The sequence below is a fragment of the Scylla paramamosain genome, chromosome 18 (genome assembly GCF_035594125.1).
Source record: "Scylla paramamosain isolate STU-SP2022 chromosome 18, ASM3559412v1, whole genome shotgun sequence".
NCBI lineage: Eukaryota > Metazoa > Arthropoda > Malacostraca > Decapoda > Portunidae > Scylla > Scylla paramamosain.
In genome coordinates this window covers 2567501-2591680 of record NC_087168.1, presented here as the reverse complement: position 1 = coordinate 2591680, position 24180 = coordinate 2567501, and the positions used below count along the sequence as shown (strand labels likewise).

At 38.9% G+C, this 24180-nt stretch overlaps 1 protein-coding gene across 22 annotated transcripts in view; it reads right to left on the bottom strand.

The window, feature by feature from the left end:
• LOC135108998 (NADPH oxidase 4-like) overlaps nt 1–24180 on the bottom strand; it is a 120062-nt gene that overhangs the window by 62139 nt on the left and 33743 nt on the right. For 11 of the 22 annotated variants that reach the window (XM_064019941.1, XM_064019943.1, XM_064019945.1 and 8 more), the window contains exons 3-4: nt 17313–17408; nt 6521–6734 (exon numbers count right to left, since the gene is read on the bottom strand). In XM_064019941.1, the coding sequence (XP_063876011.1) occupies nt 6521–6734; nt 17313–17408 (310 nt within the window). Of the gene's footprint in view, nt 1–6520; nt 6735–13459; nt 13670–13930; nt 14179–14198; nt 14508–17312; nt 17409–24180 lie in introns of those variants that run through there. The other 11 variants (XM_064019962.1, XM_064019963.1, XM_064019953.1 and 8 more) reach the window with 10 other exon arrangements.

Genomic DNA, 24180 nt, shown 5'->3' with positions numbered 1-24180 from the left:
GGTGATTATTTTCCTCTTTTTTCATCTAGATAAGCAAAGGCAACTCTTATATTTCTTAGTAGATTGAGAGCTTCACCTGTTATCCTATTAATATTTTTTTCCAGTGATAATTCCTCTGAGAATATCACTCCCAGATCTTCTTCCTCTGTTGTCTTATTAGTTGTTTCATTCCCCTTCTTATAGTTATAACTACATTTTCTGTTACCTTTTCCAAACTCCATTTTTTTACACTTCATAGAGTTAAATTCCACTTCTGTTGCTCCACTCCCACACTTTGTCTAGATCTTTTTGCAATTCTTCACAATTTTCATTATCCTTCACTCTTCTCATAAGTTTTGCATCATCAGCGAAAAGACTCACATAGCAGGATACATTCTCCACCATATCATTTATACACACTGCAAACATTACTGGTGCTAACACTGACCCTTGGGGATACCACTTAATACTGGGCTCCACACTGATGTCTGGTCCCTTATTACTGTTTGCATCTCTCTGTTTTAAAAAAATCCTCCATCCATTCCAGCAGTTTTTCATTAACACCACCTATCTTCTCCAGCTTCCATAAGTCTTTTATGTGGCACCTTATCAAAAGCTTTTCTTAAATCTAGGTAAATGCAGTCTGCCCAACCATCTCTCTCTCTCTCTTGTATTATATCAATCACTCTCGAATAATAACACAACAAACTGGTAAGACAAGGTCTCCCCTTTCTAAATTCAAACTGACAATTTGTAAGAATTTTGTTATCTTCCAAAAATTTGTTCCATTTGTTTTTTATTATCCTTTCATATATTTTTGCTAACACACTTGTCAGCAAAACTGGTCTGTAATTTAGTGGGTCTTGAGTGTCTCCTCCTTTAAATATGGGCATGATGTTTGCCCTTTTCCAATCCTGTGGAACTATTGCTTCATTAATGGAAGTATATATTATGATATGTAATTTATCTTTAAGCTGGTTACTGCATTCTTTTAATACCCATCCAAAAACTCCATCTGGTCCTGTGGCCTTTCTCACATCTAATATTTTAATGATTTCATTAATTTCCAGTATTGTTACTTGAAATTTCTCCATTTTTCTATTTTCCTGTACATCCAGTGGCCTTATAAATTCATTTTCCTTTGTAAAAACTTCCTTGAAGCTCTTATTCATCACTTCTGCCATCTCTTTTGGGTCCTCATATACCACTTCATCCACTCTTAGTTTTCCTATCCTCCCTTTGGTTTTCAGTTTACCAATCACATGTCTATAGAAGAGTTTGGGCTTGTGCTTACACCTGTCTATTATATATTTATCAGACTGTCTGTTCATCTCTCAGGATCTTCACATAATCATTTCTTGCTTGTTTGTAATTATTCCATATGTTAATTCTTTTACTTTTCCTCCACTTTTTCCATGTATCCTCTTTCATCCTTCTTTCTGCTTCACATCTTTTATTAAACCATGCTTTTTACGAACTATTATTGCCTGCCTTTTAGGCACAAACTTCTTTTCTCCTTCTTTGTATATTTTAAGAAACTCATCTCACTTCTCTTGGACCCTTGTAGCCTTATGGATCATATCCCATCTCTCTTCTTGAAAAAAAACTTCATGTTGTCAAAATCTGCCTTCCTGTAGTTTAATCTTCCAGCTTGGTATTCTTCATTCCTTTCACCCTCTAATTCCTCAATTATATTGAATTCCATAGTAGTGTGGTTGCTTTTGGCTAACAGACACTCTATCTGAACATTCTCAATTCCTTCTGGTTCCTTGCTAAATAGTAGATCTGGTCTCAATGATTCTTCACCTTTTATAAATCTTGTATCACCTTTTATCCATTGTGTTAATACATTAACCATTGCCAGTTGTAATAATTTATTTCCCCAAGATGATTCTGTTCCTTCAGTGTACCATTCTTCCCAGCACATCTCCATACAATTAGTCTCCCATCACAATAACTTTATCACCACTTGGCATTTTCTCCAGTCAGTTCTTTGTGTCTTTTATAATTTTTTCCATATTCTTCATTTGACAAGGTACTGGTTTGTGTCTTTGTGTGAGTATTTATATAGTTGTATTTACCTAGTTGTGACATATAACTAGGAGGAGGAGAGGACCTAAGCTCATACTGTCTTGTCTCCATAACTGTTTTTATCCAACTTTTCCTCAAAGTCATGAATATTTGTAGCACACACCACTTTCCCTTCCAGTCCATTCCATCCCTCTATGCTTCTATGAGGGAAGCTAAAACTTCTTTATGTCCCTTCTGCAGGTGGTTACTTTCAGTTTTCTTTCATGTCCTCTTGTTTCTCTTTTGTTCATTATAAAGAGATGTTCCCTATCTAGTTTTTCCATCCCACTCAGCAATCTGTACAATGCAATCAAGTCACCTCTCTCTCGTCTCTTTTCCAAGGTTGGGAGTTGCACTCTAGCTAGTCGCTCCTCATATGACAAATCTTGCAATTCTGTTATCATCTTTGTTGCTGCTCTCTGTATTCCTTCCAACTTTCTTATGTGCTTTTTTTCATGTGGTGACCAAATTACTGCTGTGTATTCTAATCTTGGACATATCATTGTGGTGATCATTTTCCTCATCATTTCTATATTCAGATAAGCAAAGGCAACTTTTATATTTCTTAATAGGCTGAGAGATTCACCTGTCATCTTGTTGATATGTTTTTCTGGTGATAAATTCTCTATGAAAATCACTCCCAGATCTTTTTCTCTTGTTGTCTTATTCATTGTTTCATTCCCCCATCTTATAGTTATAGCTACACCTTCTGTTACTTTTTCCAAATTCCATCTTTTTACACTTACCAGAGTTAAATTCCATTTACTATCTGTTGCTCCACTCCCACACCTTGTCTATATCTCTTTGTAATTCTTCACAATCTTCCATTGCCTTCACTCTTCTCATAAGTTTTGCATTGAAAGCAAAAAGACTCGCATAGCTGGATACATTCTCCAACATATCATTTATATACACCACAAACGTTATTGGTGCCAACACTGACCCTTGGGGGACCCCACTTAATACTGGGCTCGACTAATTACTGTTCACATCTCTCTGTTTTTAAGGAAATCGTCCATCCATTTCAGCATTTTTCCATTTACACCACCTATCTTTTCCAGCTTCCACAGCAGTCTATTATGCGGCACTTTATCAAAAGCTTTTCTTAAATCTAGATAAATACAGTCTGCCCAACCATCTCTCTCCTGTATGATATCAATCACTCTTGAATAATAACATAAATTAGTGACACAAGATCTTCCTTTTCTAAAGCCAAATTGATAAGTTGTGAGAATGTCCTTATCTTCCAAAAACTTGGTCCATTTGTTCTTTATTATCCTTTCACATATTTTTGCAACCACACTCGTCAGTAAAACTGGTCTATAACTTAGTGGGTCTTGTGTGTCTCCTCCTTTAAATATGGGTATGATGTTTGCCCTTTTTCAATCCTGTGGAACTATTCCTTCATTAATAAAGGTACATTATGATGGTATATAATTTATCTTTAAGCTGGTTATTGCATTCTTTTATTACCCATCCTGACACTCTATCTGGTCCTGTGGCCTTTCTCACATCTAACGTTTTGATGATTTCATCAACTTCCTCTTTTGTTACTTGAAATTTCTCTATTTTTACATTTTCAGGGGAGCACAATGGCCTTATAAATTCATTTTCCTTTGTAAAAACTTCCTTTAAGCTCTTATTCATCACTTCTGCCATATCTTTCGGGTCTTCATAAACCACTCCATCTACCATTAGCTTTCCTATACTCACTTTGCTTTTCAGTTTACCATTCACATATCTATAGAAGTGTTTGGGCTCATGTTTATACCTGTCTATTATATCTTTCCTCAGGATCTTCACATAACCATTTCTTGTTTGTTTGTAATTATTCCATAGGTTAATTCTTTTGCTTTTCCTCCATTTTTTCCATGTATCCTCTTTCGTCCTTCTTGCTGCTTTGCATCTTTTATTAAACCACTCTTTTTTATGAGCTACATACTCTGCTTTTTAGGCACAAACTTTTTTTTCACCTTCTTTATATATTTTAAGAAATTCATCCCACTTCTCTTGGACCCCTGTAGCCTTATGGAACTTATTCCATCTCTCCTCTTGAAAGAACTTTCTCATATTATCAAAGTCTGCCTTACAGTAGTTTAATCTCCCAGCATGGTGTTATTCATTCCTTTGATTCTCTATTTCCTCATTTATATTGAATTCTATGGTAGCATGGTCACTTTTGGCTAACGGACACCCTATGTGAACATTCTCAATTCCTTCTGGTTCCTTACTAAGTAGTCTTATCTAGTCTTGATGTTTCTCCATCTTTTCCAAATCTTGTATCTCCTTTTATCCATTGAGTTAATATATTATCCATTGCCAGCTGTAATAATTTATTCCCCCAAGATGATTCTGTTCCCTCCGTGTATCACTGTTCCCAACACACCTCCTTACAGTTAAAGTCTCCCATCATGATCAATTTATCACCACTTAGCACTTTCTCTGTTCAGTTCACTGTGTCTTTTATCATTATTTCATATTCTTCGTTTGACCAAACATTGGTTTTTGGTGGTACGTACATCACTATGTATTGCCTCTTTTTGCCTTGTGTATTTTCCACTCCATTTTTTAATACTTCTGCTAATCCGTTGCCATATTTATTTCAACCACCTTTAAGCTTTTCTTAACTAGAAACATCACTCCTCCTCCTTTCTTATATGTTATACTTCTTTTCCATAAATTGTATTGATTTTGCCCAATGTTCCTTACCTCTAACTCATCATATAATTTTATTTCTGTGAGGCCCATTATATCTGGACTTTTCTCACTTAAATAAATATTTAATTCCCTTAATCCCAAGATGAGTCCATTAATGTTTGTGTAAGCTACCTTCAATATGCCCTTTTTACTCCTTAGCTTGTTTCCCTGTTCTCCCTCCTGTTCAGGTACCATTTCCTCACTTTCATGTCCAACACCCTCCAATAGAATATCTCCTTCTGCTCTTCCGTTCTCTCTCGTTTTTTGCCTTTACTTCCTCCCTCATTTTAATTAGATCTTTTCTTTCCTTTTCATTTAAGTCTCTTCTCAGCCATATGCTTTTTGTTACCACAACTTTAGCTAATCTCCAGGCCCCTGTCAGAGCCTCCTCAGCTTCCTTCTCTGATTTAAATTTTATTCTTATAGGTCTGTGACCTTCAATTGTAAATTTTCCAACTCTGTGGTATTCTTTCACTTCATTAACCATACATCTTCCCTCCTCTTGTACCTTTCCCACCACTTTGTTTACTATCTCTTTCGGCTCTTTCTCTCTAACTGCTTTGTTGATTTCCTTAATTTCCTTAACCCCAAAGACAATTATACATTTCTTTTTGTCAGCTGTCTCTCTTACAAGAGATTAAATTGTCTTGATAAAATTTACCACCTTTTGCATTATTTTGGCCTCATTTAATTGTTCTATTATTTTCTCAAAGTTTACTGCCTTTCCTTGTATGATCTCTTACTCATTTGTTTCTCCAACTTATCTACTTTCCTCTCAAACTTTACCTTATCTCCTTCTAGGAGCTTTTTCCATGCATCTTGCCTTTCACTTAATTGCACTACAGTTTTGGCACTTCCTTCCACTTTCTTACTCCATTCCTTAATTTCTATCTCTGGAGCGTTGCACCGATTTCTTAGCTCTATGTTTTCGGCACTCAATCCCTTCAATTCTTTAATTTGGCTTACCAGCTGTGTCTCTTCCACAGCTCTGAATCTCTCCATCAGTTTTTCCATGTCACTTTCCAGGGCCAACACTCTTCTTTGCCATAGTTTTGTGCTAACCTCACTGTCACCGGCACCGGTGTTTGTGTTTGTGTGTGTGTGTGTGTGTGTGTGTGTGTGTGTGTGTGTGTGTGTGTGTGTGTGTGTGTGTGTGTGTGTGTGTGTGTGTGTGTAGTGAAAGTTTTCAGTATTTAGTTTGGTTATGTTCCTACATGGATATAAACCACATTTATGGTGTCATGAATAATTTGTATAAAAAAAAAAAAACTGAAATATTGCTCCAAGACCTATACTTTATTAATATTGCCATTAAGTATGGAAAGAAGCACATGAAAACAATTGCATTCATCTATAAAAAAAAGTCCTAAAATACTATCAGAACATGTTGAAATTTTTCAGATACATCCATTTGACACACATTAATGAGTTTTGAAGCTCCTGCCACAACTCCTACACAATGGTAAAAAAAAAAAAAAAATGAAAGAAACATGACTAAAGAAGAACAGCAATTAATGTAAAAAAAAAAAAATAAATAAATAAATAAAATAAAATAAAAAAATAAATGAACAAAATAAAATAAAGAAGATGCTAGGTGAACACAGGTATCCCTGTACATTATAGGAACTGCTGTATCTAGATACACAGGCTCCTTGCAGATTCTTTTACAGTTTTAGCAATCACATTTGAAATCCCTTTTCTACAATGGCATGTGAAAAACACTCCTAAAAATGATCTGATCTTTACGTATCCCCTGTCGTATGATGTGGCTTACCTGAGCTTAGAATAACAGTGATGGCGACCATGACGTGTGTGGTCTTGGCAGTGTGGGTGAGTGGGTAGGTGAGGGAGGCCAGGCAGGTCCAGCCTGTGTAGCAGTGAGTGAGGCGCGCCAGGCTGGTGGTGAGGGAGCGGCACATTGGCACCACCAGGCAGCAGCAGGACAAGTTAAGTACAGCAGCTGACCCTCTGGAGATGCACAGACCCACCTATGTAAAGGAGAATGTGATTAATAATATGGATTTTGTGGTACAACAACAATCAACACTAGGAGGACACAGTAAGAAATTGTATAAAAAGGAAGTGAAAGATGTAAGGAAACAGTTTTCTTGACAAAGAAATCAGCCAATGGAATATGTGTGCAAGAATAATTCACAGCTTTAAAGATAAATATGACAAATTAACTGTAAAAGATGGGAAATTATATATTTGATGCAATCCTGTAAAAATAAAATTAAATACAAACAATTAAGCAAGAACAGTCACTTACACCATAGACAATATTATCAAATATTTTCTTGTCTAATCTTGACTATTCTAATGAGGCTCTAGTGAAGTGTTTGGGATTTTTACAGTCTTTTTTCTCAAGTGGTTATAGGGTTTGCAGTAGGGAATTGTCTCATTATGAAGGTGCATGGGTAAATCAGTATTTGCTGTCAGGCCTTGCAGTGAAAGAATGTGGCCAGCTGTGCTATACCTAAGTTCCTGAAGTGTAGTAGGGTGGTCCACATGATTATCCCTTTCCACCAGAGGCTGACAAGGCTAATGATGATGTATGTATGTATGTATGTAATGATGATGTATGTATGAGTGTTGTGCTTTGTCTGGGCAATCCTGTGTGGGATTGCCAGCCTGGTATGTAGATAGATATGGTTTGAGTTGTATGTACTCAAGACAATTGACATTCAAATCTTGATGTGGATGGAAACTCACTTTGCTGGACAGTAACTACTGTACAGACAAGGTAGGTAGTGTGACTCTGGTGGAAACCGCTAATTAAGAATGTGATATTTATCCAGTTTCACTTCTTACATGGAAAGTTACTATTATGGTACTTGTGTATGTGACAAATGGGATGCTGTGACAACTATAATCCAAGTAAAATATGTTCCTTAGGCCTTGAAGCTTTCATAAATGTGTTGTGTAATTATTATAAATAAATAAATAAATAAATAAATAAATTAATTAATTAATAATAAAAAAAAAAAAAAAAAAATATATATATATATATATAGAGAGAGAGAGAGAGAGAGAGAGAGAGAGAGAGAGAGAGAGAGAGAGAGAGAGAGAGAGAGAGAGAGAGAGAGAGAGAGAGAGAGAGAGAGAGAGAGAGAGAGAGAGAGAGAGAGAGAGAGAGAGAGAGAGAGAGAGGGCATATCACACTGAATAAAGTGAACAACAACAAATCCTTTAAATAGGACACCATCGATTAATTTGAAGGTTTTACCATTATATCTACTGTTGTGAATACTTAACACATTCAAGTTCTAGGGTTAAGAACACTGCCATCATTGTCAATGTATCAAAGGTGACTGTGCTGGCAGTCCTATTGTCTGACTTGAACATGCACCAAATAGCTCAAGGCTGGTGCCCAGACTGATGTCTGCAAGGAGCTCTGTCAGTTTATCCTGGATGGTCTAATCTTCATGATAAGGGTCATCACTAAGATCACAATTCAGGTCTATTGGCCACTTACAACTTCCTCTTTTAAAAGATGAAGCTGCAGCTAAAGAGATGCCATTTGGACACTAGGGGAAATTCAGTGCAAATCGCTGCAGGTTCCTCACACACTCAGAACAAGTCCTCAAGAGTGTGTTTCAGCAATGGTAACAGCATTGGGAGTGCTGTACCACTGCTCAGGGGTACTGTTGTGAATTGTATGGTGCCCAAAGTTATCAAATCAAATAAGTGCTTTGTTGTATACAGGCATAATCTTGGAACTTTTTTACAACCTCAAGGGCCATACTGTGAGCCCTCAGATCCCAGCAAGGGGTGCAGATCCAGGATGTGATCAGGTTCAGGGATTCCTTAGGACTAGAGCTGAAGGTCCCACATTGTTAGAGGCACAGGTATATCAACAAAGTGGTGATTTGGCCTTGTGCAGAGGAAAGATTATAATATTGGAGATGGATCCACCAAGCAAGAGGAAGAGAGGAAGGCCTAACAGGTAAACAAGTTTGGTTTATGTATACAGTAAAAAAAAACACAATTGATGGGTATGGTGAGAGCAGAAGGCAAAGGTAATGGGAATGGGGATTGTGATCTCTAAAGGTGCTATTAAATGGGCACATTTTCTTTTAGCAAAGCATGTTCCATCACCATAAATTTCACAGGCCACTCATCCAAATAATTACATGGACTACCCTCAGCAAGTTTGTATTTACAATGGGACTGTTTTTGTTGTTTTAAGATCAAGATAAACTGGTACACCACACCACCCCACAATGATACACATACTGCTAAGAAAGTTCTTTGTTCTTGTGATGGCATGCCACATACACACAAGGATGCAGAAGATTCTTATGGCTAAGGCTATAGTTGTCATTGCCATGGCTGAGCAAGAGAGGTCTGCTGATTGAAAAAAAAACCCTGGAAGAGAAGGAAACTTTGGCATCAACTGTGGTTGGCAAGATGTGAGGAGAGAAACCAATATAACAACCTTGTGCAAGAACTGGCCTTTCAAGATCAGGATAGGTACAGGAATTGGATACAGCTGGACAGAAACCAGTTTCTAGAGGTGTTGGAGCTTGTGAAACCAATAATAGCTAAAAAAAAAAAAAAAAAAAAAAGACACCTTTCTTCAACTTGACCTCATGTTCAACCTAACTGGTGTAATAATTTATTATTTTTTTTCCAGGAGAATCAACAGTCTCTGAGTTACCAGTTCTGAGTCAACCAATGCCTCAACTCCTTCATAATCCCCACGGTGTATTCTGCCACCTATGCATGTCTTCAACCTCAGTGTCTCTACCACACGATACAAGATTCTTGGAAGAAAGTGGCAGCAGAATTTTAGAATGTAGAATTATGTCTTTGGGCCCTTGACAGGAAAAGAATTCTTATTTCTGAACCATGCAAAAGTGGATCAGATTTTTAATACAAAGGGCACTGTAATGTTGTATTAATGGCATTGGTTGATGCAGAGTACAAATTCTTGTATGTTGATGTGGGGGCCAACGGTTGGGCCAGTGATGGGAAAGTTTGGCAGAAATGTATGTTTAACCTCTAAAGGGTAGGTGATGTCTATAGTTGATGCAATGTAGAGGGTGGGTGGCATCTACAGTTGACCTGCATTTTGCAGACTTAATTTCAAATTTCCGCTCAAATTTTTGAGATTGCGAGCATCCTTCCTTCACAACGATGTTTTCCTCTGAGCCTCAGTGTCCTGCGAATCATTGTGATGGCTACAGGGGAAAATAATTATTCCTCTTCCTCTGATTCCTTGGATGAGGATAAGCAGCAAGTGACTTCCACTCCACATAAGGGCAAATTTACTTCCAAATGATCTCTTAGTGAAAATACTACTGGCTGAGAGTTAGAAGTTACTCTCAAGTCACAAAAGTTATACTGGAGAAAAAATAAAACACTAGTAGACTGTTTTGCTTATGTACATCCTCCCTGCAGTGACAATTACAATTTTTTTTCTTGTGTGTTATAAGCGACAGACAGCAATACCATTCCCTTTAGTGTTATTACAAAATGATAAATTTAGGCATTCATGTGAGTGAGTGACCGAGAGATACTGGTGAGGGAAGCAGATAAAGGAGGCTTGTAGCTCCCCCAGCTGGGGTCCCAGCCAAGCTGCTGCATGGCATGCAACCATCCCAACACAGGCTGAGAAAGCACTGAAAGTTATTTCACTTCGTCACTTCACCACAGAGACACCATATCACCTAGAGTCTGGGTTTGTGGGAGATTGAAGAATTGATAAATGTGATGCTATTACATTTTAAACAATCAGTCAATGCAGAGTTGAGAATCTGGTGATGGAGTATGACTTATTCTTGCTGAATTGTCAAAACTAGCCTGGCTAGGAGGGATGTCTGTGAGGGAAATCCCCGTCTTTTAGGGTTAACAAGGCTCATGAAAATAAGGAATTGCATGTTCCCCCTCCACAATGTATTCCCTATACAGAGAGACCGGCTCCATGTCATTGTTGCTGATGATGCTTTTCCTCTAAAGCCATGGCTGATGAAGCCATTCAAGGACAATGACTTGCCTTATGAAAAACTAATATACGTACATAGTGTCCTATAAGTTTCCATACATATGGTATCATGAATGCCATAACAAGCATAAATCCAGATGTGTTTGAACGTGTTCTTCAGCAGTGGAGGACACGCATTGATATGTGTTTTCAGCACAAAGGCAGTCATGTAGAGCATATTATATAAATAAAAATGTTTTTTCTATAATTCTATAATTTCTTATAATTTTTCCTATGTATGGAAACTTATGGGACACCCTGCATAACTATAGGCACTAAAAAAGCCAGAAGTGTCTGAAAATGCCTTAGGCATTCTTGTCAGTCATTTTCAGATATACAGACAAACTTTTAGAACATTCCCTGAATGTGTAAGGCACATTACACTTGCCGCTCTTGTGTTGCTTAACTACCTACAGCAGAACACAGCACCTGAAATGATAGATCAAGAAGACATAAATAATAGAAAAATAGTTACTGGGCAATAGCACTGCAAAGTAGGAAATGGCAGGCAAGATTTGCAAGCATCAGGCCAAAGACCTACACAAGAGGCTACAGCTGTTAGAAACCGGTTTTGCAACTTCAATAATGAAGGAAAAGTACCTGCCCAGGATGTTAAGATATTCAGACTTAAAGAATGAAATATTACAGCTTAATTGGTACAATTAAGGAGTAATTAGAAATAGGACAAATAAATGTAAATCACACTATTCTTGATTTTATTCTGTTCCTTCTCTTCCACCTTCAGTAAGTAAGCTATCAGACCAGCAAAAAGGTTGAAGTGCCTATGCTGTGGATACTTGCAAAAGACATTTGTCGCAATTATCCCACATGCATATGGAACATCTTCCAGTGTTGGTTTACTTGCACATGACTTCAGTATTGTCAGTGCTTTGTCTAATGGTGAGGATTTCTTCTGATCAAACACCCTCTTCCTCTTCCATCTCCTAGCTGGAATTTCAGGTGTCCTTGAATAATGGTTATCCTCAGTGTCAGATGAAGATGAAACAGCCAAAGGAGCAGGGTCTACGAAGGTGCCATCATCACTGGGATGTGCTGAGGACTCAATGACAAGCTTGTCATTACTTTCAAGTGACACTGTATACACCATTTGAGGGCATTCATAGGGATGACAATCAACCTGGAATTATTGAAAATAATTGAGAAAGAGAAGGAGAGAGAGTAAACACTTCCATATACTACTATAAGGCTTCTGCTCCTAAATCAATATATCTTTCCTCTGCAATGCTGCTTTCTTTATCTTTTATTATTTTAAATTTCTCTCATCGAGACCCATAATCCTCTTCATTAATCCTCCTCTATTCAAATGCAAATGAGAGTGAATTTAGAGTGCTATTATACATACAGAGCAAGAGTTCCCTAATACTTCCTGATGCTGCAGTTCTGTTGAGATTGGCTGGTGGTGCTGCAGTTTTGTTGAGGTTAGCTAGTGATGCTGTAGTCTTGTTGAGGTTGGCTGGTGGTGCAACAGTTTTGTTGAGGATGGCTGGTGGTGCTGCAGTCTTGTTGAGGTTGGCTGGTGGTGATGCAGTTTTGTTGAGGATGGCTGGTGGTGCTGCAGTCTTGTTGAGGTTGGGTGGTGGTGCAAGTTTTGTTGAGGATGGTTGGTGGTGCTGCAGTCTTGTTGAGGTTGGCTGGTGGTGCTGCAGTTTTGTTGAGGATGGCTGGTGGTGCTGCAGTCTTATTGAGGTTGTCTGGTGGTGCTGCAGTTTTGTCAAGGCTGGCTGGTGGTGCTACAGTCTTGTTGAGGTTGGCTGGTGTGCTTCATTTTGTTGAGACTGGCTGGTGGTGCTGCAGTCTTGTTGAGCTTGGCTGGTGGTGCTGCAGTTTTGTCGAGGATGGCTGGTGGTGCTGCAGTCTTGTTGAAGTTGGCTGGTGGTGCTGCATTCTTGTTGAAGTTGGCTGGTGGTGCTGCAGTCTTGTTGAAGTTGGCTGGTGGTGCTGCAGTCTTGTTGACGTTGGCTGGTGGTGCTGCATTTTGTTGAGGCTGGCTGGTGGTGCTGCAGTCTTGTTGAAGTTGGCTGGTGGTGCTGCAGATTTGTCGTTGAGGTTGGTATGTGGTACTGCAGTTTTGTTTACATTAGATATACTCCCCAACGAGGTGACAGTGTCAGCTAGGAAAGGATAGCAATTCAAACACATTCCACTTTGGGATGTATTCTTCACCAGACCCACTCTTAATTTGCCTCTTTTTAGCCAGCTCCTGATGAAATGAAGTTTATATAATATTAAACTTGTTCATTACAGTATCGGCAACAGACGAGTTAAATTGTCATAATCAAGTTGCACCTGAGTGTCATGAAGATATCAGTGAGGGTTGAATTAATAAGATAAATATCTCACCAAAACAAAGAAAACCAACTTGACCAAATGTAACCCCACTAAACTAAATCTAACCAGAGCGGCATTGCCAAAGGGGCCACATGAGAGCACCAACCACAAAAGAAAGAAAAAAATAAAATAAAATAAATAAATACAAATAAATAAAAATAATAAATAAATAAATAAATAAATGCATATATATGTATATATATATATATATATATATATATATATATATATATATATATATATATATATATATATATATATATTATAATACTGGGTTTATGATTGTCCTGATTCTACTATTGTTATTTAGCCAAGCAGACTACTGCCTCAAGCAGATTGGTAAGAGATGTGGAGGAGGCTGGACATTAGGGGACATACCTGCATCAATTCCTTTCATACCAGGGAATGCTTCCTGCAACTCCTCTGTTATTTGCTTGTACAATTGTTCCCTTGACAATATCTTGGCATAGTCTCTGTGTTTGATATCCCACAGGGCAGGGAGTCCACGCACTTTCTTAAATATTGAGAATTCTGCCTCACACGTCCATTGCACAGGCATGGTGAAGGAATCCTTGGCTAGCCTTACTGCTGTTCCACCAGGAAATGAATGTAAACAACTCTTAACAACGGAAGTAATAAAAGGAAATTTAAATAAATTCACCTAAACTTGGTCTCTACTCGTCCTCTTCACTGTTTTGCTATTTAAAGATGTCACAACAAGTACTAATTTTGTTTGCTACTCAAATACTTATGTATTTACTTATGTATCACGATTTACCGATAAATTTACGTGGTTATCATTAAATAGCCTTATAAATGCTCGAAGTTAATCACCAAACGTCCACTTACCGTCAGCAGTGATGGTAGAATCAGCAGTAATGATAGCGTAAGCACGCTGGTATGACGGTAAACAATCTCCGTCAGCGTTTTGCTGGCGGAACGTGCTGTGCTGACGGAAAACGCGCCCGTGTAATAGCACCATTAAAAGATAAGACACGCCTTGACCTCCAAATAAGCTGTACACATACACTTATATCCCCTGCTGAATGAATACCTGCATCGACAGCTCGTTCTTAAATCCCGTGTATCACACAACTCGTACTCGCTGTTTACTTACTGTCATACTTAGGAGGTGGCGTGCTCAGGGTATGGCCTGCCTCATAAGTTTGGATAATTTCTCTTCCTCCTCCTGACGTGACCATAGGAAACACACCAGGCGAGTTGACACACAAGTAAGGAAAAAGTGTCCTTGGTTATTAGTCAGGATGATAAGAAGGCGTACTATGGTACAGCTACATCAATACACAGGCCAATATGCTCTCTTCAGCCAGTTCCTATCCGCCATGACGAAGAGAAAGGAAGAGGCTAGCAGGTCCCGTAAAGCTACTGAACTTTTGGTGATATTACATATAGTCCTTCATCAAAAGGCCAAAATGTAAGTTTATTAATAGAACTTATGATGTTCCACTTCTTATGAAGGGAGTATTTGGAGGTTTGGCAAGGCAGCTGAATGAAATACGCATTTCCCGTGTTGCGCATGCGTCTCACGGCGGGTTAAATGAATCTGTAAAAGCTTGTAACTAAAATTTAACCACGTACAACATTACCAGGCCACGTTAGTGTATGAAAATACTCGTCTGATGTCTCTTCTTTCAATACACTGATGTGGCCTAGCAATGTGATGCGTGACTACATTTTGACTTACAAATAGATATTGGATAAGCAGTAGTAAGGCGGCGTAAGATCATACACGTTACTTCATAGACACAAACGCATTTATCATAAATGTTTTTTCTTTTGTGTCTGGTTGGAAGATAAGACGTTAAGTTAGTTTTGTGATACACTGATGTGGTTTAGTAATGCGATATGAGGTTAAATTTTGCGAGTCATATGTAAGTATACCGACATAAAGTTATATTTTAGTCAGTTTACAGCACAAATCCGCCACGTAAGGGCTACGATGCATGTACAGTGCGGCAGTGGTAACCTTTGCACCATAGCCTTATGTGTGTAATGTAATGCGGCAGAGGTAACAAGAAAAAAAAACAGGAAGAGAAAGAACACCGTATGAATTTATGACACCATCAGGTCCTTATAGAGACATCTTGAGAGAACAAAGATTCTTAAACGGTTTGTTCTCCCATAAAAGAAAAAAAAAAAAAAGAAAAAGAAAAAGAAAAAAAAAACAAAGAAATGAATGAATATATTAATGAAAGAATAACAGAGATGAGTTGCTTAATTCTCATTATTTTTTTTTACATTTTTTATTTTATTTATTTTTTCCTACTACACATAAAAGCCCAAGAAAATGTTAAACACTTTTACCGGAGCATGTTAAATGCAGTCGAGATTACGTGTTGAAACATTAGAAGATAATGTCCTCTGCCACCTAGTGGATGAGTGGCACGGGACAGGAAACTATAAGACAAGCAGCCAAGTCAAAGCCGGGCGTCGACGTGAGGTGGGGACACGAGTGCAGTCTGTTCTCCAAGGTGACTGGCGGCTGGCTGGGGGCAAGCCAAGAGTCACTGTCAAGGTATCGTGACACGTGGTCATTGGCATATACGAGTAGAAACTTAATGGTCTGACTATGCTCCTGAGGACACGGAGACAAGGTAACACTGCCACTCACTGATGCTCTCATTCGCTGATTGATCAACATACGAGTACTCTAGTCTTGTTTGAAAATGTGCAGCAAGCTCATGCTGTTGATAATGTTATATTAAAAAAAAAAAAAAAAAAAAAGGAAGGAACTTATCAAAACGAGTGGTAGATGAACTGGATAGACTTGATAATCAAGTTGTTAGTGTTGAGTCACAGGGGAGCTTTGAAAGAAGATTAGACAAGTTTATGGATGAGGATGACAGGTGGAAATAGGTAAGTTTCATGCAAGGACTGCTACGTGTAGACCTGATGGCTTCTTGCAGTTTCCCTTATGTTCTTATGTTCCTATGTACGGATATTTTTATATTTCTATTAAAAAAAATTATCTATACGACACCGAATTATCCAAATCAAAATCAAATAGTGTTTTTGGCAGGAATAGAGTAACTGCCGCACGCTTCAAAACAAGGCACGAATAGCTAGGTAGAACAAGCATAAAGGGAAAGCATCAGTCAGAGACAATGTTTATATCTTCTCGTATCCTCAAGTAGCAAAATTACCGTGACAGACTTGATGGCATAAAGAATAACAGTGTTCAGATGACGTATGCTACCGTGTAAATATCTGCATATCACTGTGGGCTTCAAATGAATATCTAGCGTTATAAATTTGTCGCAGCACATGACTACAAAGTAATATATCATGAACAACTGACATTAGAAGTGCTGGTAAATTATGCGAAAACTTTAGCAATATCACAGTAAATACTAATACTACAGATAGTTTTAGTATTATTCTTTCTGTTAATTTCTGTTCATATTTGTTCCATTTGTATATTAGAAAATACAGCATGCACTTACACTGAAGCTATGAACAAAATATAAAACAAGGGCCCGCATTTCGAAAAAAAAAAAAAGTGGGCTCTCGTAAGTGCTATTTCCAAAGGTTACAAAGATAATTACTCTGATTCTCAAATATATGTTTTCATTAATATTGCAGAACCCTTGATAAACAGCCACTAGAACCATGGAATCTTTGAAAACCCCAGTAACTTCCAGTAGAGTGTGTTCAAACTAGTTAAAGTAAGACACCGAAATGTTTGAGAATATTGTCAGATAATAAATGACAGCGATCTCTGGAGCTGGCTCGTGTCGGTCAACCAGCCTTTCATAGTCTTATTCTCTTATTTCTTGAAAATTTTTACTGCAACTTTAGCACACGGAAGACCAAGTCAAAATATTACCAGCTCTCGTTCTTCCTCTTATGCTCTAGATATCTTTCGCTGCAACAAGTTTAACGTATGAAAGATCGAGTCAGCAACAAGTTTAATGTATGAAAGGTCGAGTCAGAAACATTACCAGATTTGAAGTCTCATTCTTCTTCTTCGGTTTTTTAAATCGTTTACTACATCAAATTTAATACGCGAAAAGACATGTTAAAAATATTACCAGTTCTCATTCTTTCTCTTATGTTTTAGAAATCTTTAGGTTTAGCACAGAAAGGGCAAATTAGTAGTATGCTGGCAGCTTCGGAATCCTCATCCTTCCGAAATACACGAAGACATAATGAGAGATAAGGAGAGGGAAAGAGAGGCGTCAATATTGCAGAGTATGTAGATCTTACTCACCCCAAGCATGCGGCGGAGGTAATAGTACTGCGGCTGTCTTTTGTAGTACATGTAGTCTGCGTAGAATGCGAAGCTGCAGGCCGCTGTCCACACAATCTGCAGTACACCATTACACATTAGCATTACGCCACCAGCAACTCATATCATGTTGTGGACAAGTATTAGCTACATTGTTCTCATACATAATCGTATTCACACACAGCTTTTCCCAATTGGAATGTTGGTAAGAGGGATGATTAGGTTTAAGGCACAGTAATGAGTGACAATATTCATGAATCGTCTCTGTGTGTGTGAGAGAGAGAGAGAGAGAGAGAGAGAGAGAGAGAGAGAGAGAGAGAGAGAGAGAGAGAGAGAGAGAGAGAGAGAGAGAGAGAGAGAGAGAGAGAGAGAGAGAATTTTGCACACATCCCAATATGATCTTTTACTTTTGGGAATGTATTATGTAACTAAACAATTTCTCAATTTACAGTCCTGCAGCAAATGGGATGATCTTCGTAACCAAACCAGGAGGAATGCTGGCCAACACAAGACCCCCATAAAATGCTAATGTCCAGCTGTCATCTCCTTCCACTGACCGAACCTTCACTTTCCCAACTTTACATGGCTTCGAGCAACTGGTGCAGCACGCTACTCAATTCCTGACAGCCTTGGAGATGCACCCGTCATTATCATTATCAAACTTTTCCTAGCCTCTAACTCCTCAGATTTTTCTGATGAACTGTTCTTTTAGTTTGGTTCCTTCGATCAATCACTTTTCCGTGTTCTGTTTTCGCTCTAGCGCTGCCTCTGCGCTGCTTCTGGACTCACTGCTGCGGAAGTGCTTCTGGTATTACTCATCATTAAACTCTTCCCTAACTTCTAACTCTTCAGTTTATTTTATTAAGTGTTCTCTCAGTGAAGCTCCTCCGATCAGTCAGTCATAACTTCCGTGTCTTGTGTGGTAATTTCCGTGTCTGGTATTACTTTTCAGCTAAGTGGAGGTATATATTTAGTAAGTACAACAAACGTGCGGAGGACTGAGGTCAGGAAAACTTATCAAATGCCGTTAAGAAGCTTCCAGATTCCCTCATACAGGCCTGCAGCTGGGGAGGGTGTGGCTCGGGAAAGAAAGCAAATGAGGGAAAAAGAAAGAGATAAGCCTGAAAATAGCATTGCGAAGGATAAGAGGGGAGGGCTGTGGTGACCTGTTGAGCCTGACCAGCCACCGTTAATGGATGTAGTATCAAAGGACTTTTCACAAAAAAAAAAAAAAAAAAAATGTGTATGGACTCTCGCTTAGCTTCTACAGGCAGTCCGGAGGCAGAGAACTCGTTCTGTGGTGGTGAATAGGCATCTTAGATCGTGAGTGGAGCTCGATGACTGACGTTACTTGCGCTATACGGACCACAAACCACTTGTCTCTCTCACTACACATGAAGTGTAACGAGGTGATAACGCACAGGGGCGCTTTGTACCGGCCATTTATATTGTTGACATCTGTTATCTATTAAGTGATGGCGTATTTGAGGTACAGTAGTAGTAGTAGTAGTAGTAGTAGTAAGTGAATAATAAGAGCATATTAAGTAGTGGTGTCCTCTTTACCCAGCAAGTGTTCGTACTTACGGGTTACTGCATTAGTAATTCCTCCTTAAGATGTGATTGTTCCCGGAAGGCGTATGTATCTGTCATTACTCATGTTCGTAGTGTACCCGTGACTGGACACATGCATTACACCCTACACTTACAGCTCTAGGATAAAAGTTGGCTAAGAATGAGTGTGTAAAATAAAGCCGTTGTTAAGGGAATTGAAGTTGTTCTTACAGGTTTGATCGTTATCACATGTTGCTTCCATAAATGTGACGGAAGCTGTACGCAGTGGGTACCAGTGTGTACCAGTACCTGTGTCACTCCATCCCCCAAGTATCATCACTACCGCTGCCAGGGACTAGAGAAGATGTAGTCAGAAAATAGAATTAAGAGAAATCTACGGTTTTAACACGCATCTTTTTAGAAAAAATCAAATTACCTCGAGTGCTTTTGAACAGGCTCGAGTACTTTTGAACAGCGGAGTTTTCGAGTGTGATTTCATGCTTCCAGTAATCGTTATGAGTGGAAACAAGCATCATGATAACTCGACTAATTATCTCTGCGGCCTCTGAAAACATTCCTGATAAAAGAACAATGTGTTTAAGGATACACTTCCTTTTTGTACCTTTTCCCGAGTTTGTGTGCATCTACATAACAAGGCGTAGTATACAATGATTCAAAAGTTATTACGACGGATTTTTTTTATTTATTTATCTATTTATTTATTTATTTTTTTTTTTTGGATGAGGTCAAGAACTTTTTGGGTAAGCCTTTTTTTTTTTTTTTCAAACATTTTACCTCACTTTTGTTAAATTTACTAGTATCTTGCTCAGTATCACTTCTTGCCTTGTGTTTTGAATAGAAAGCCGCCAGCTGAAACTTTCTCCATGGCCTCAGTTTCCATCCGGACTTACAGTGGTTTGCCTCGGGTGCTTCGTAACGCTTCAGTGCTTCATCGGCCACCGACACCAACTGTTACCAGCACAAGACTACTGTGTAACCTTCATTCCCTGGCCTGCTGGTAGTCTGGGGCTTTCTTCTGCCATGTACTGTTTTCTTGGCATCATTCGGTAGTGTGCATTCAGTCACTCCACTGATGAGGTGAACCAGTAAAAGTAGTCATGGACATTAGATAAATTAATTAATTGGTTAAAACATTTGGCGCCGCATCATCGCTACAAAATGACCCTTTCACCGCGGTATGCAATAATTCGCAGCTTTAGAGCGCTTTACGGAACATTTAAAAACGCCTTTTATGAATGAAAAATGCGATGAAAAGAGTGAATGTTCGAATTTCTGGCTAGTGCAATGTTTGGAGGTGGCTGTACAAAAAAAAAAAAAGTTTCTGAATGGTTTATGTGAAGGAATGGTGTGTCGAATAGCAGTGAAAGGGTTTTAAAAGTAACGCAAATTTCGGTAAAGTAAATTAATATTAATAACAATTGTTAAAAGCAACTAAAATTGTAGTAATATATGTTAGAAATAAAGAAAATTGAGGTAAAGGAAAATAACAGTGGTAGTAATAAAATTGTGAAAAAAAAAAAATCCACGGAAAATGGCAAGACAAAATAAAAGCAAGTTGTAGAGATTTGGACAAGAGAGTGGGATTGTGGTTGCGGTTGTCGAAACGTTAAAGGAATAAAGTTCTGCTGCATCCTGTGTTTCATCACCCCCACAATCCCACTCACATATAAACAAGTTGAATCAAATACTGAATACACAAATTAAAAGACTGTGGAAGCTGCCTTAGATGACTTAATGAACACGCTGTACTTAATTGTCGTGTCCAGCACCTTCCTGCAATCTTTACTTTTCTGATCTGCCAAGAATCTACCAATTGCCAGTTTTTATCATACAATTGTCAGCAGATCAAGGGACTGAAGACTAAGGAGGATTAAACACGAGGGAAAATGTCATTGTTTAGCGACTCCCTGCAGTATTCACTCCTCCGAATTACCGAGAATCTACCAATCGCGGTTTTATGTATTGAGATTCAGCACGAAGGAAATGAAGATTGAAGAAAAAACACTATACACGGGAGGAAAATTCCAGTGTTTATCGTTTTCCAGGAGTATTAGTATTCCTCTGATCTGCCAAGTCTAAATCGCTAGGTCCTGCAATGAGACTGTCAGTGAAGGGACTACAGGCTGAGGGAAAACACTAGATAAAGGAGAATATTCTACAGTTTGATTTTTCTTCTACGTAAAAGGGACACTTACTTAGGGGAAAAAAAGGCCCACTGAGGTGCCATTCCCTAAAGAAGAATACGCTAATTTGCTAATCGCCACTTTTTTGTAATGAGTGTCAGTATCAAGGGACTAATGGGGGAAAACACTAACCCTTTGATTGCTATGAATGGATGAAAATGTAGTGCTGCAGGTTAAGGCAGATAAATTCGAAAGGCAAGGTTGACAGCAGATCGATCGAATAATGAGAGCGTGGAGTGAATAATAGTCTTTCAAGTCTCTCGGTGTCTGCTGCTTCAGCTTCTCTCTGTGCACTGTCTAAGGTTGCTCAAACAGAGAGAACTGTGTTATTAGCAATTCATCTTACTCGACTCTGACCATGACTGAACTATGACAAAAAATGTACTCGTGGTGATATTTGAAAATCGGAAACTAATATGAAAGAAAAACAATTAAAAATAATGAAATACCACAAACGACAATTATGAAAGTTAAGGACAGAGAACATACGACTGAATTGTTATTGCTTGACGGAGGTGAGTCATTTTTGGCATCTGGAAGTTAAGTCATTTTGAGAAAATGGTTGCTTCGTCAGAGAGAGAGAGAGAGAGAGAGAGAGAGAGAGAGAGAGAGAGAGAGAGAGAGAGAGAGAGAGAGAGAGAGAGAGAGAGAGAGAGAGAGTTATGGCGCCGCAACAACGAGGTCATAACGCCGGTTATAATACGATTAGAAAAAAAAAGAAAGAAAAGAAAGAAAAGCTACTTCTCCCACAGCGAAATTGTTGTTTCAAAATCGAACTCGCAACCTTTAGAAGAGAGAGAGAGAGAGAGAGAGAGAGAGAGAGAGAGAGAGAGAGAGAGAGAGAGAGAGAGAGAGAGAGAGAGAGAGAGAGAGATTCAAATAAGTTTATTTCCACAAAGCCAGTGGTTATTCTTTTCACATCTACTGTACAGTATGTGATAAAATGTAGTTATTGTAAATATAACAGATATTACAATACTATGACAAACCTAGTCAAATGTGTCACCAACACTATATTCTGAAATATTTCTGCGCCGCATCTCCACTAATTTCAAAAGGGCGTAATTGAGGTTATACCAGTTCTCAAAGGTGTGGTTTATGGTTCTAGTGACAGGTTAACGACATTTCCTCATTACTATCAGGAGGAAACACTCTTATGAAACCCGGCTAATCATCTCTGTGGCCTTTGAAAATAGTGGTGGTGAGAGAGCAAGGCGTCTCAGAATACGGACCCTGCAGTTGTCATGAGGCGGTCTCGTTGGTTTGTGGCGGCCGCGCGAGGGTCGGGTAGAGTTGATAAAATGTGGGCACTGATTATAGTATTGCTTCACTCGTAAAATTCTCTCCCTCCCTCTCTCTCTCTCTCTCTCTCTCTCTCTCTCTCTCTCTGTCTCTCTCTCTCTCTCTCCCCCTTTAGAAACATACGAAAAAGCTAGGAAGTTAAGGAAATAAAAGAGAAAAACGCTAAAAAGGGCATCAGAATATTTAAATACGCAGTAATGTAAGGAAAATAAGACTCTCTCTCTCTCTCTCTCTCTCTCTCTCTCTCTCTCTCTCTCTCTCTCTCTCTCTCGTATGAATTATTCTCTTCCCGAGCCTGTCATAAAACTCAAAAACAGCACTCGCATGAACTGAACTACTCAAGATAAAGTTTCTTTCTCCTCCTCGTCTTACAAAGCGAGTATGCCCCAGCCTATCGCTACTCCAAACACATCAACATTTCATTATCTCAAACACTCGCAACATTCAATCTGTTCATCTGCTCCCTTGCGCTATTTCTCTCTCTATCCTTTCATCTTCCTCTATAAACTAAGTGTTAACACCTATACCTAGTAATAATAGTACAGGTGTCGAGTGAGTGAGTTAGTAAGGAATGAAGGACTGACTGACTGAATGACTGACTGCTTGGCGCCAAAACAACAGCAGGGTCAAGAGGCGCAAATCTCGTATCGTTGTTTCAAGTTCGCCAGGCTCACATGACGCAGTGTTTGGCGGCGCTCCCCCGGCGTGGGTGCTGTGGCAAATGACGGGGTGGTGTTGGTGTGTTGATCCAGGCGCCGCTTTATCTCGGTGACGTCACGGCGCGGCCAGCTGGAGGGCGCCCGCCACCCTGTCTCCCTTCCTCCTTCACTCGCATGCACCACGCTAACTAATTGCATCTCTCTCTCTCTCTCTCTCTCTCTCTCTCTCTCTCTCTCTCTCTCTCTCTCTCTCTGGCGACGTCAACACACTAGGCACGCACGCAACTCACTTCTCTGCTCGCTTTCACTTAATTTTCTGAATAAAACATGCGTCTTTTTCCTCAGCCGACTTGTAATGACAGGATGACTCTCTTCACTTCATTAAGGGACATAAAAGTGCAGGTTCTTTTAGTCAGAGAGCAAGTTAGGACGCGTACAAATGAATCCAAGTTACACAATGCTTTCACTGCTATGGCGTTTCCTTGTTAACATTGAGTACTGTAAAAAATGCGTCCATGGTTACAGAATGGAGAAAAAGCAACAGTAAAGGGATTCATTTTGTATTTTTTAGGCACATAAGTGTGTAAAAAGTCTTAGAAAGGTATTTTTCCAGCAGTGAATTAAGATAAGTAAAAAAAAAAAAGTTAATGAGTGGAACAAACTTAGCAAGAGAGCAGTAAGAGGGCAGGCGTGTGATGGCTTAGAGAGGACTCGAGGAGGTCAGATAAATTTAAAGATGATGATGACAGATGGTAGATAAGTTTTAAAGTTTTCAGGAGCTGCCTTTTGTGGGCTAATGAATCTTTTCCCGCGTCCTTGTCTCCATATGTTCTGAATACTGACCTACTCCATCACTCTCTCTCTCTCTATCAGTCGCTCTTAACTTGCAACACAACTATGTACTCAGCATGAAGAGAAATCAGAGTAGCCACAAAGTTAATATCAAGCTGAGAGGTAAAGAATAGCATTTAATGTCAGGATAAGAGAGAAAAAAATATCGGTTCATGCCACGCTAAGAAAGAAGGAATATCAATCAATATCAGGCTAAGAAAGAAAGAATATCAGTTAATGTCAGGCTGAGAAGATATCAGACAATATCAGGCTAAGAAAGAAGGAATATCAGTTAATGTCAGG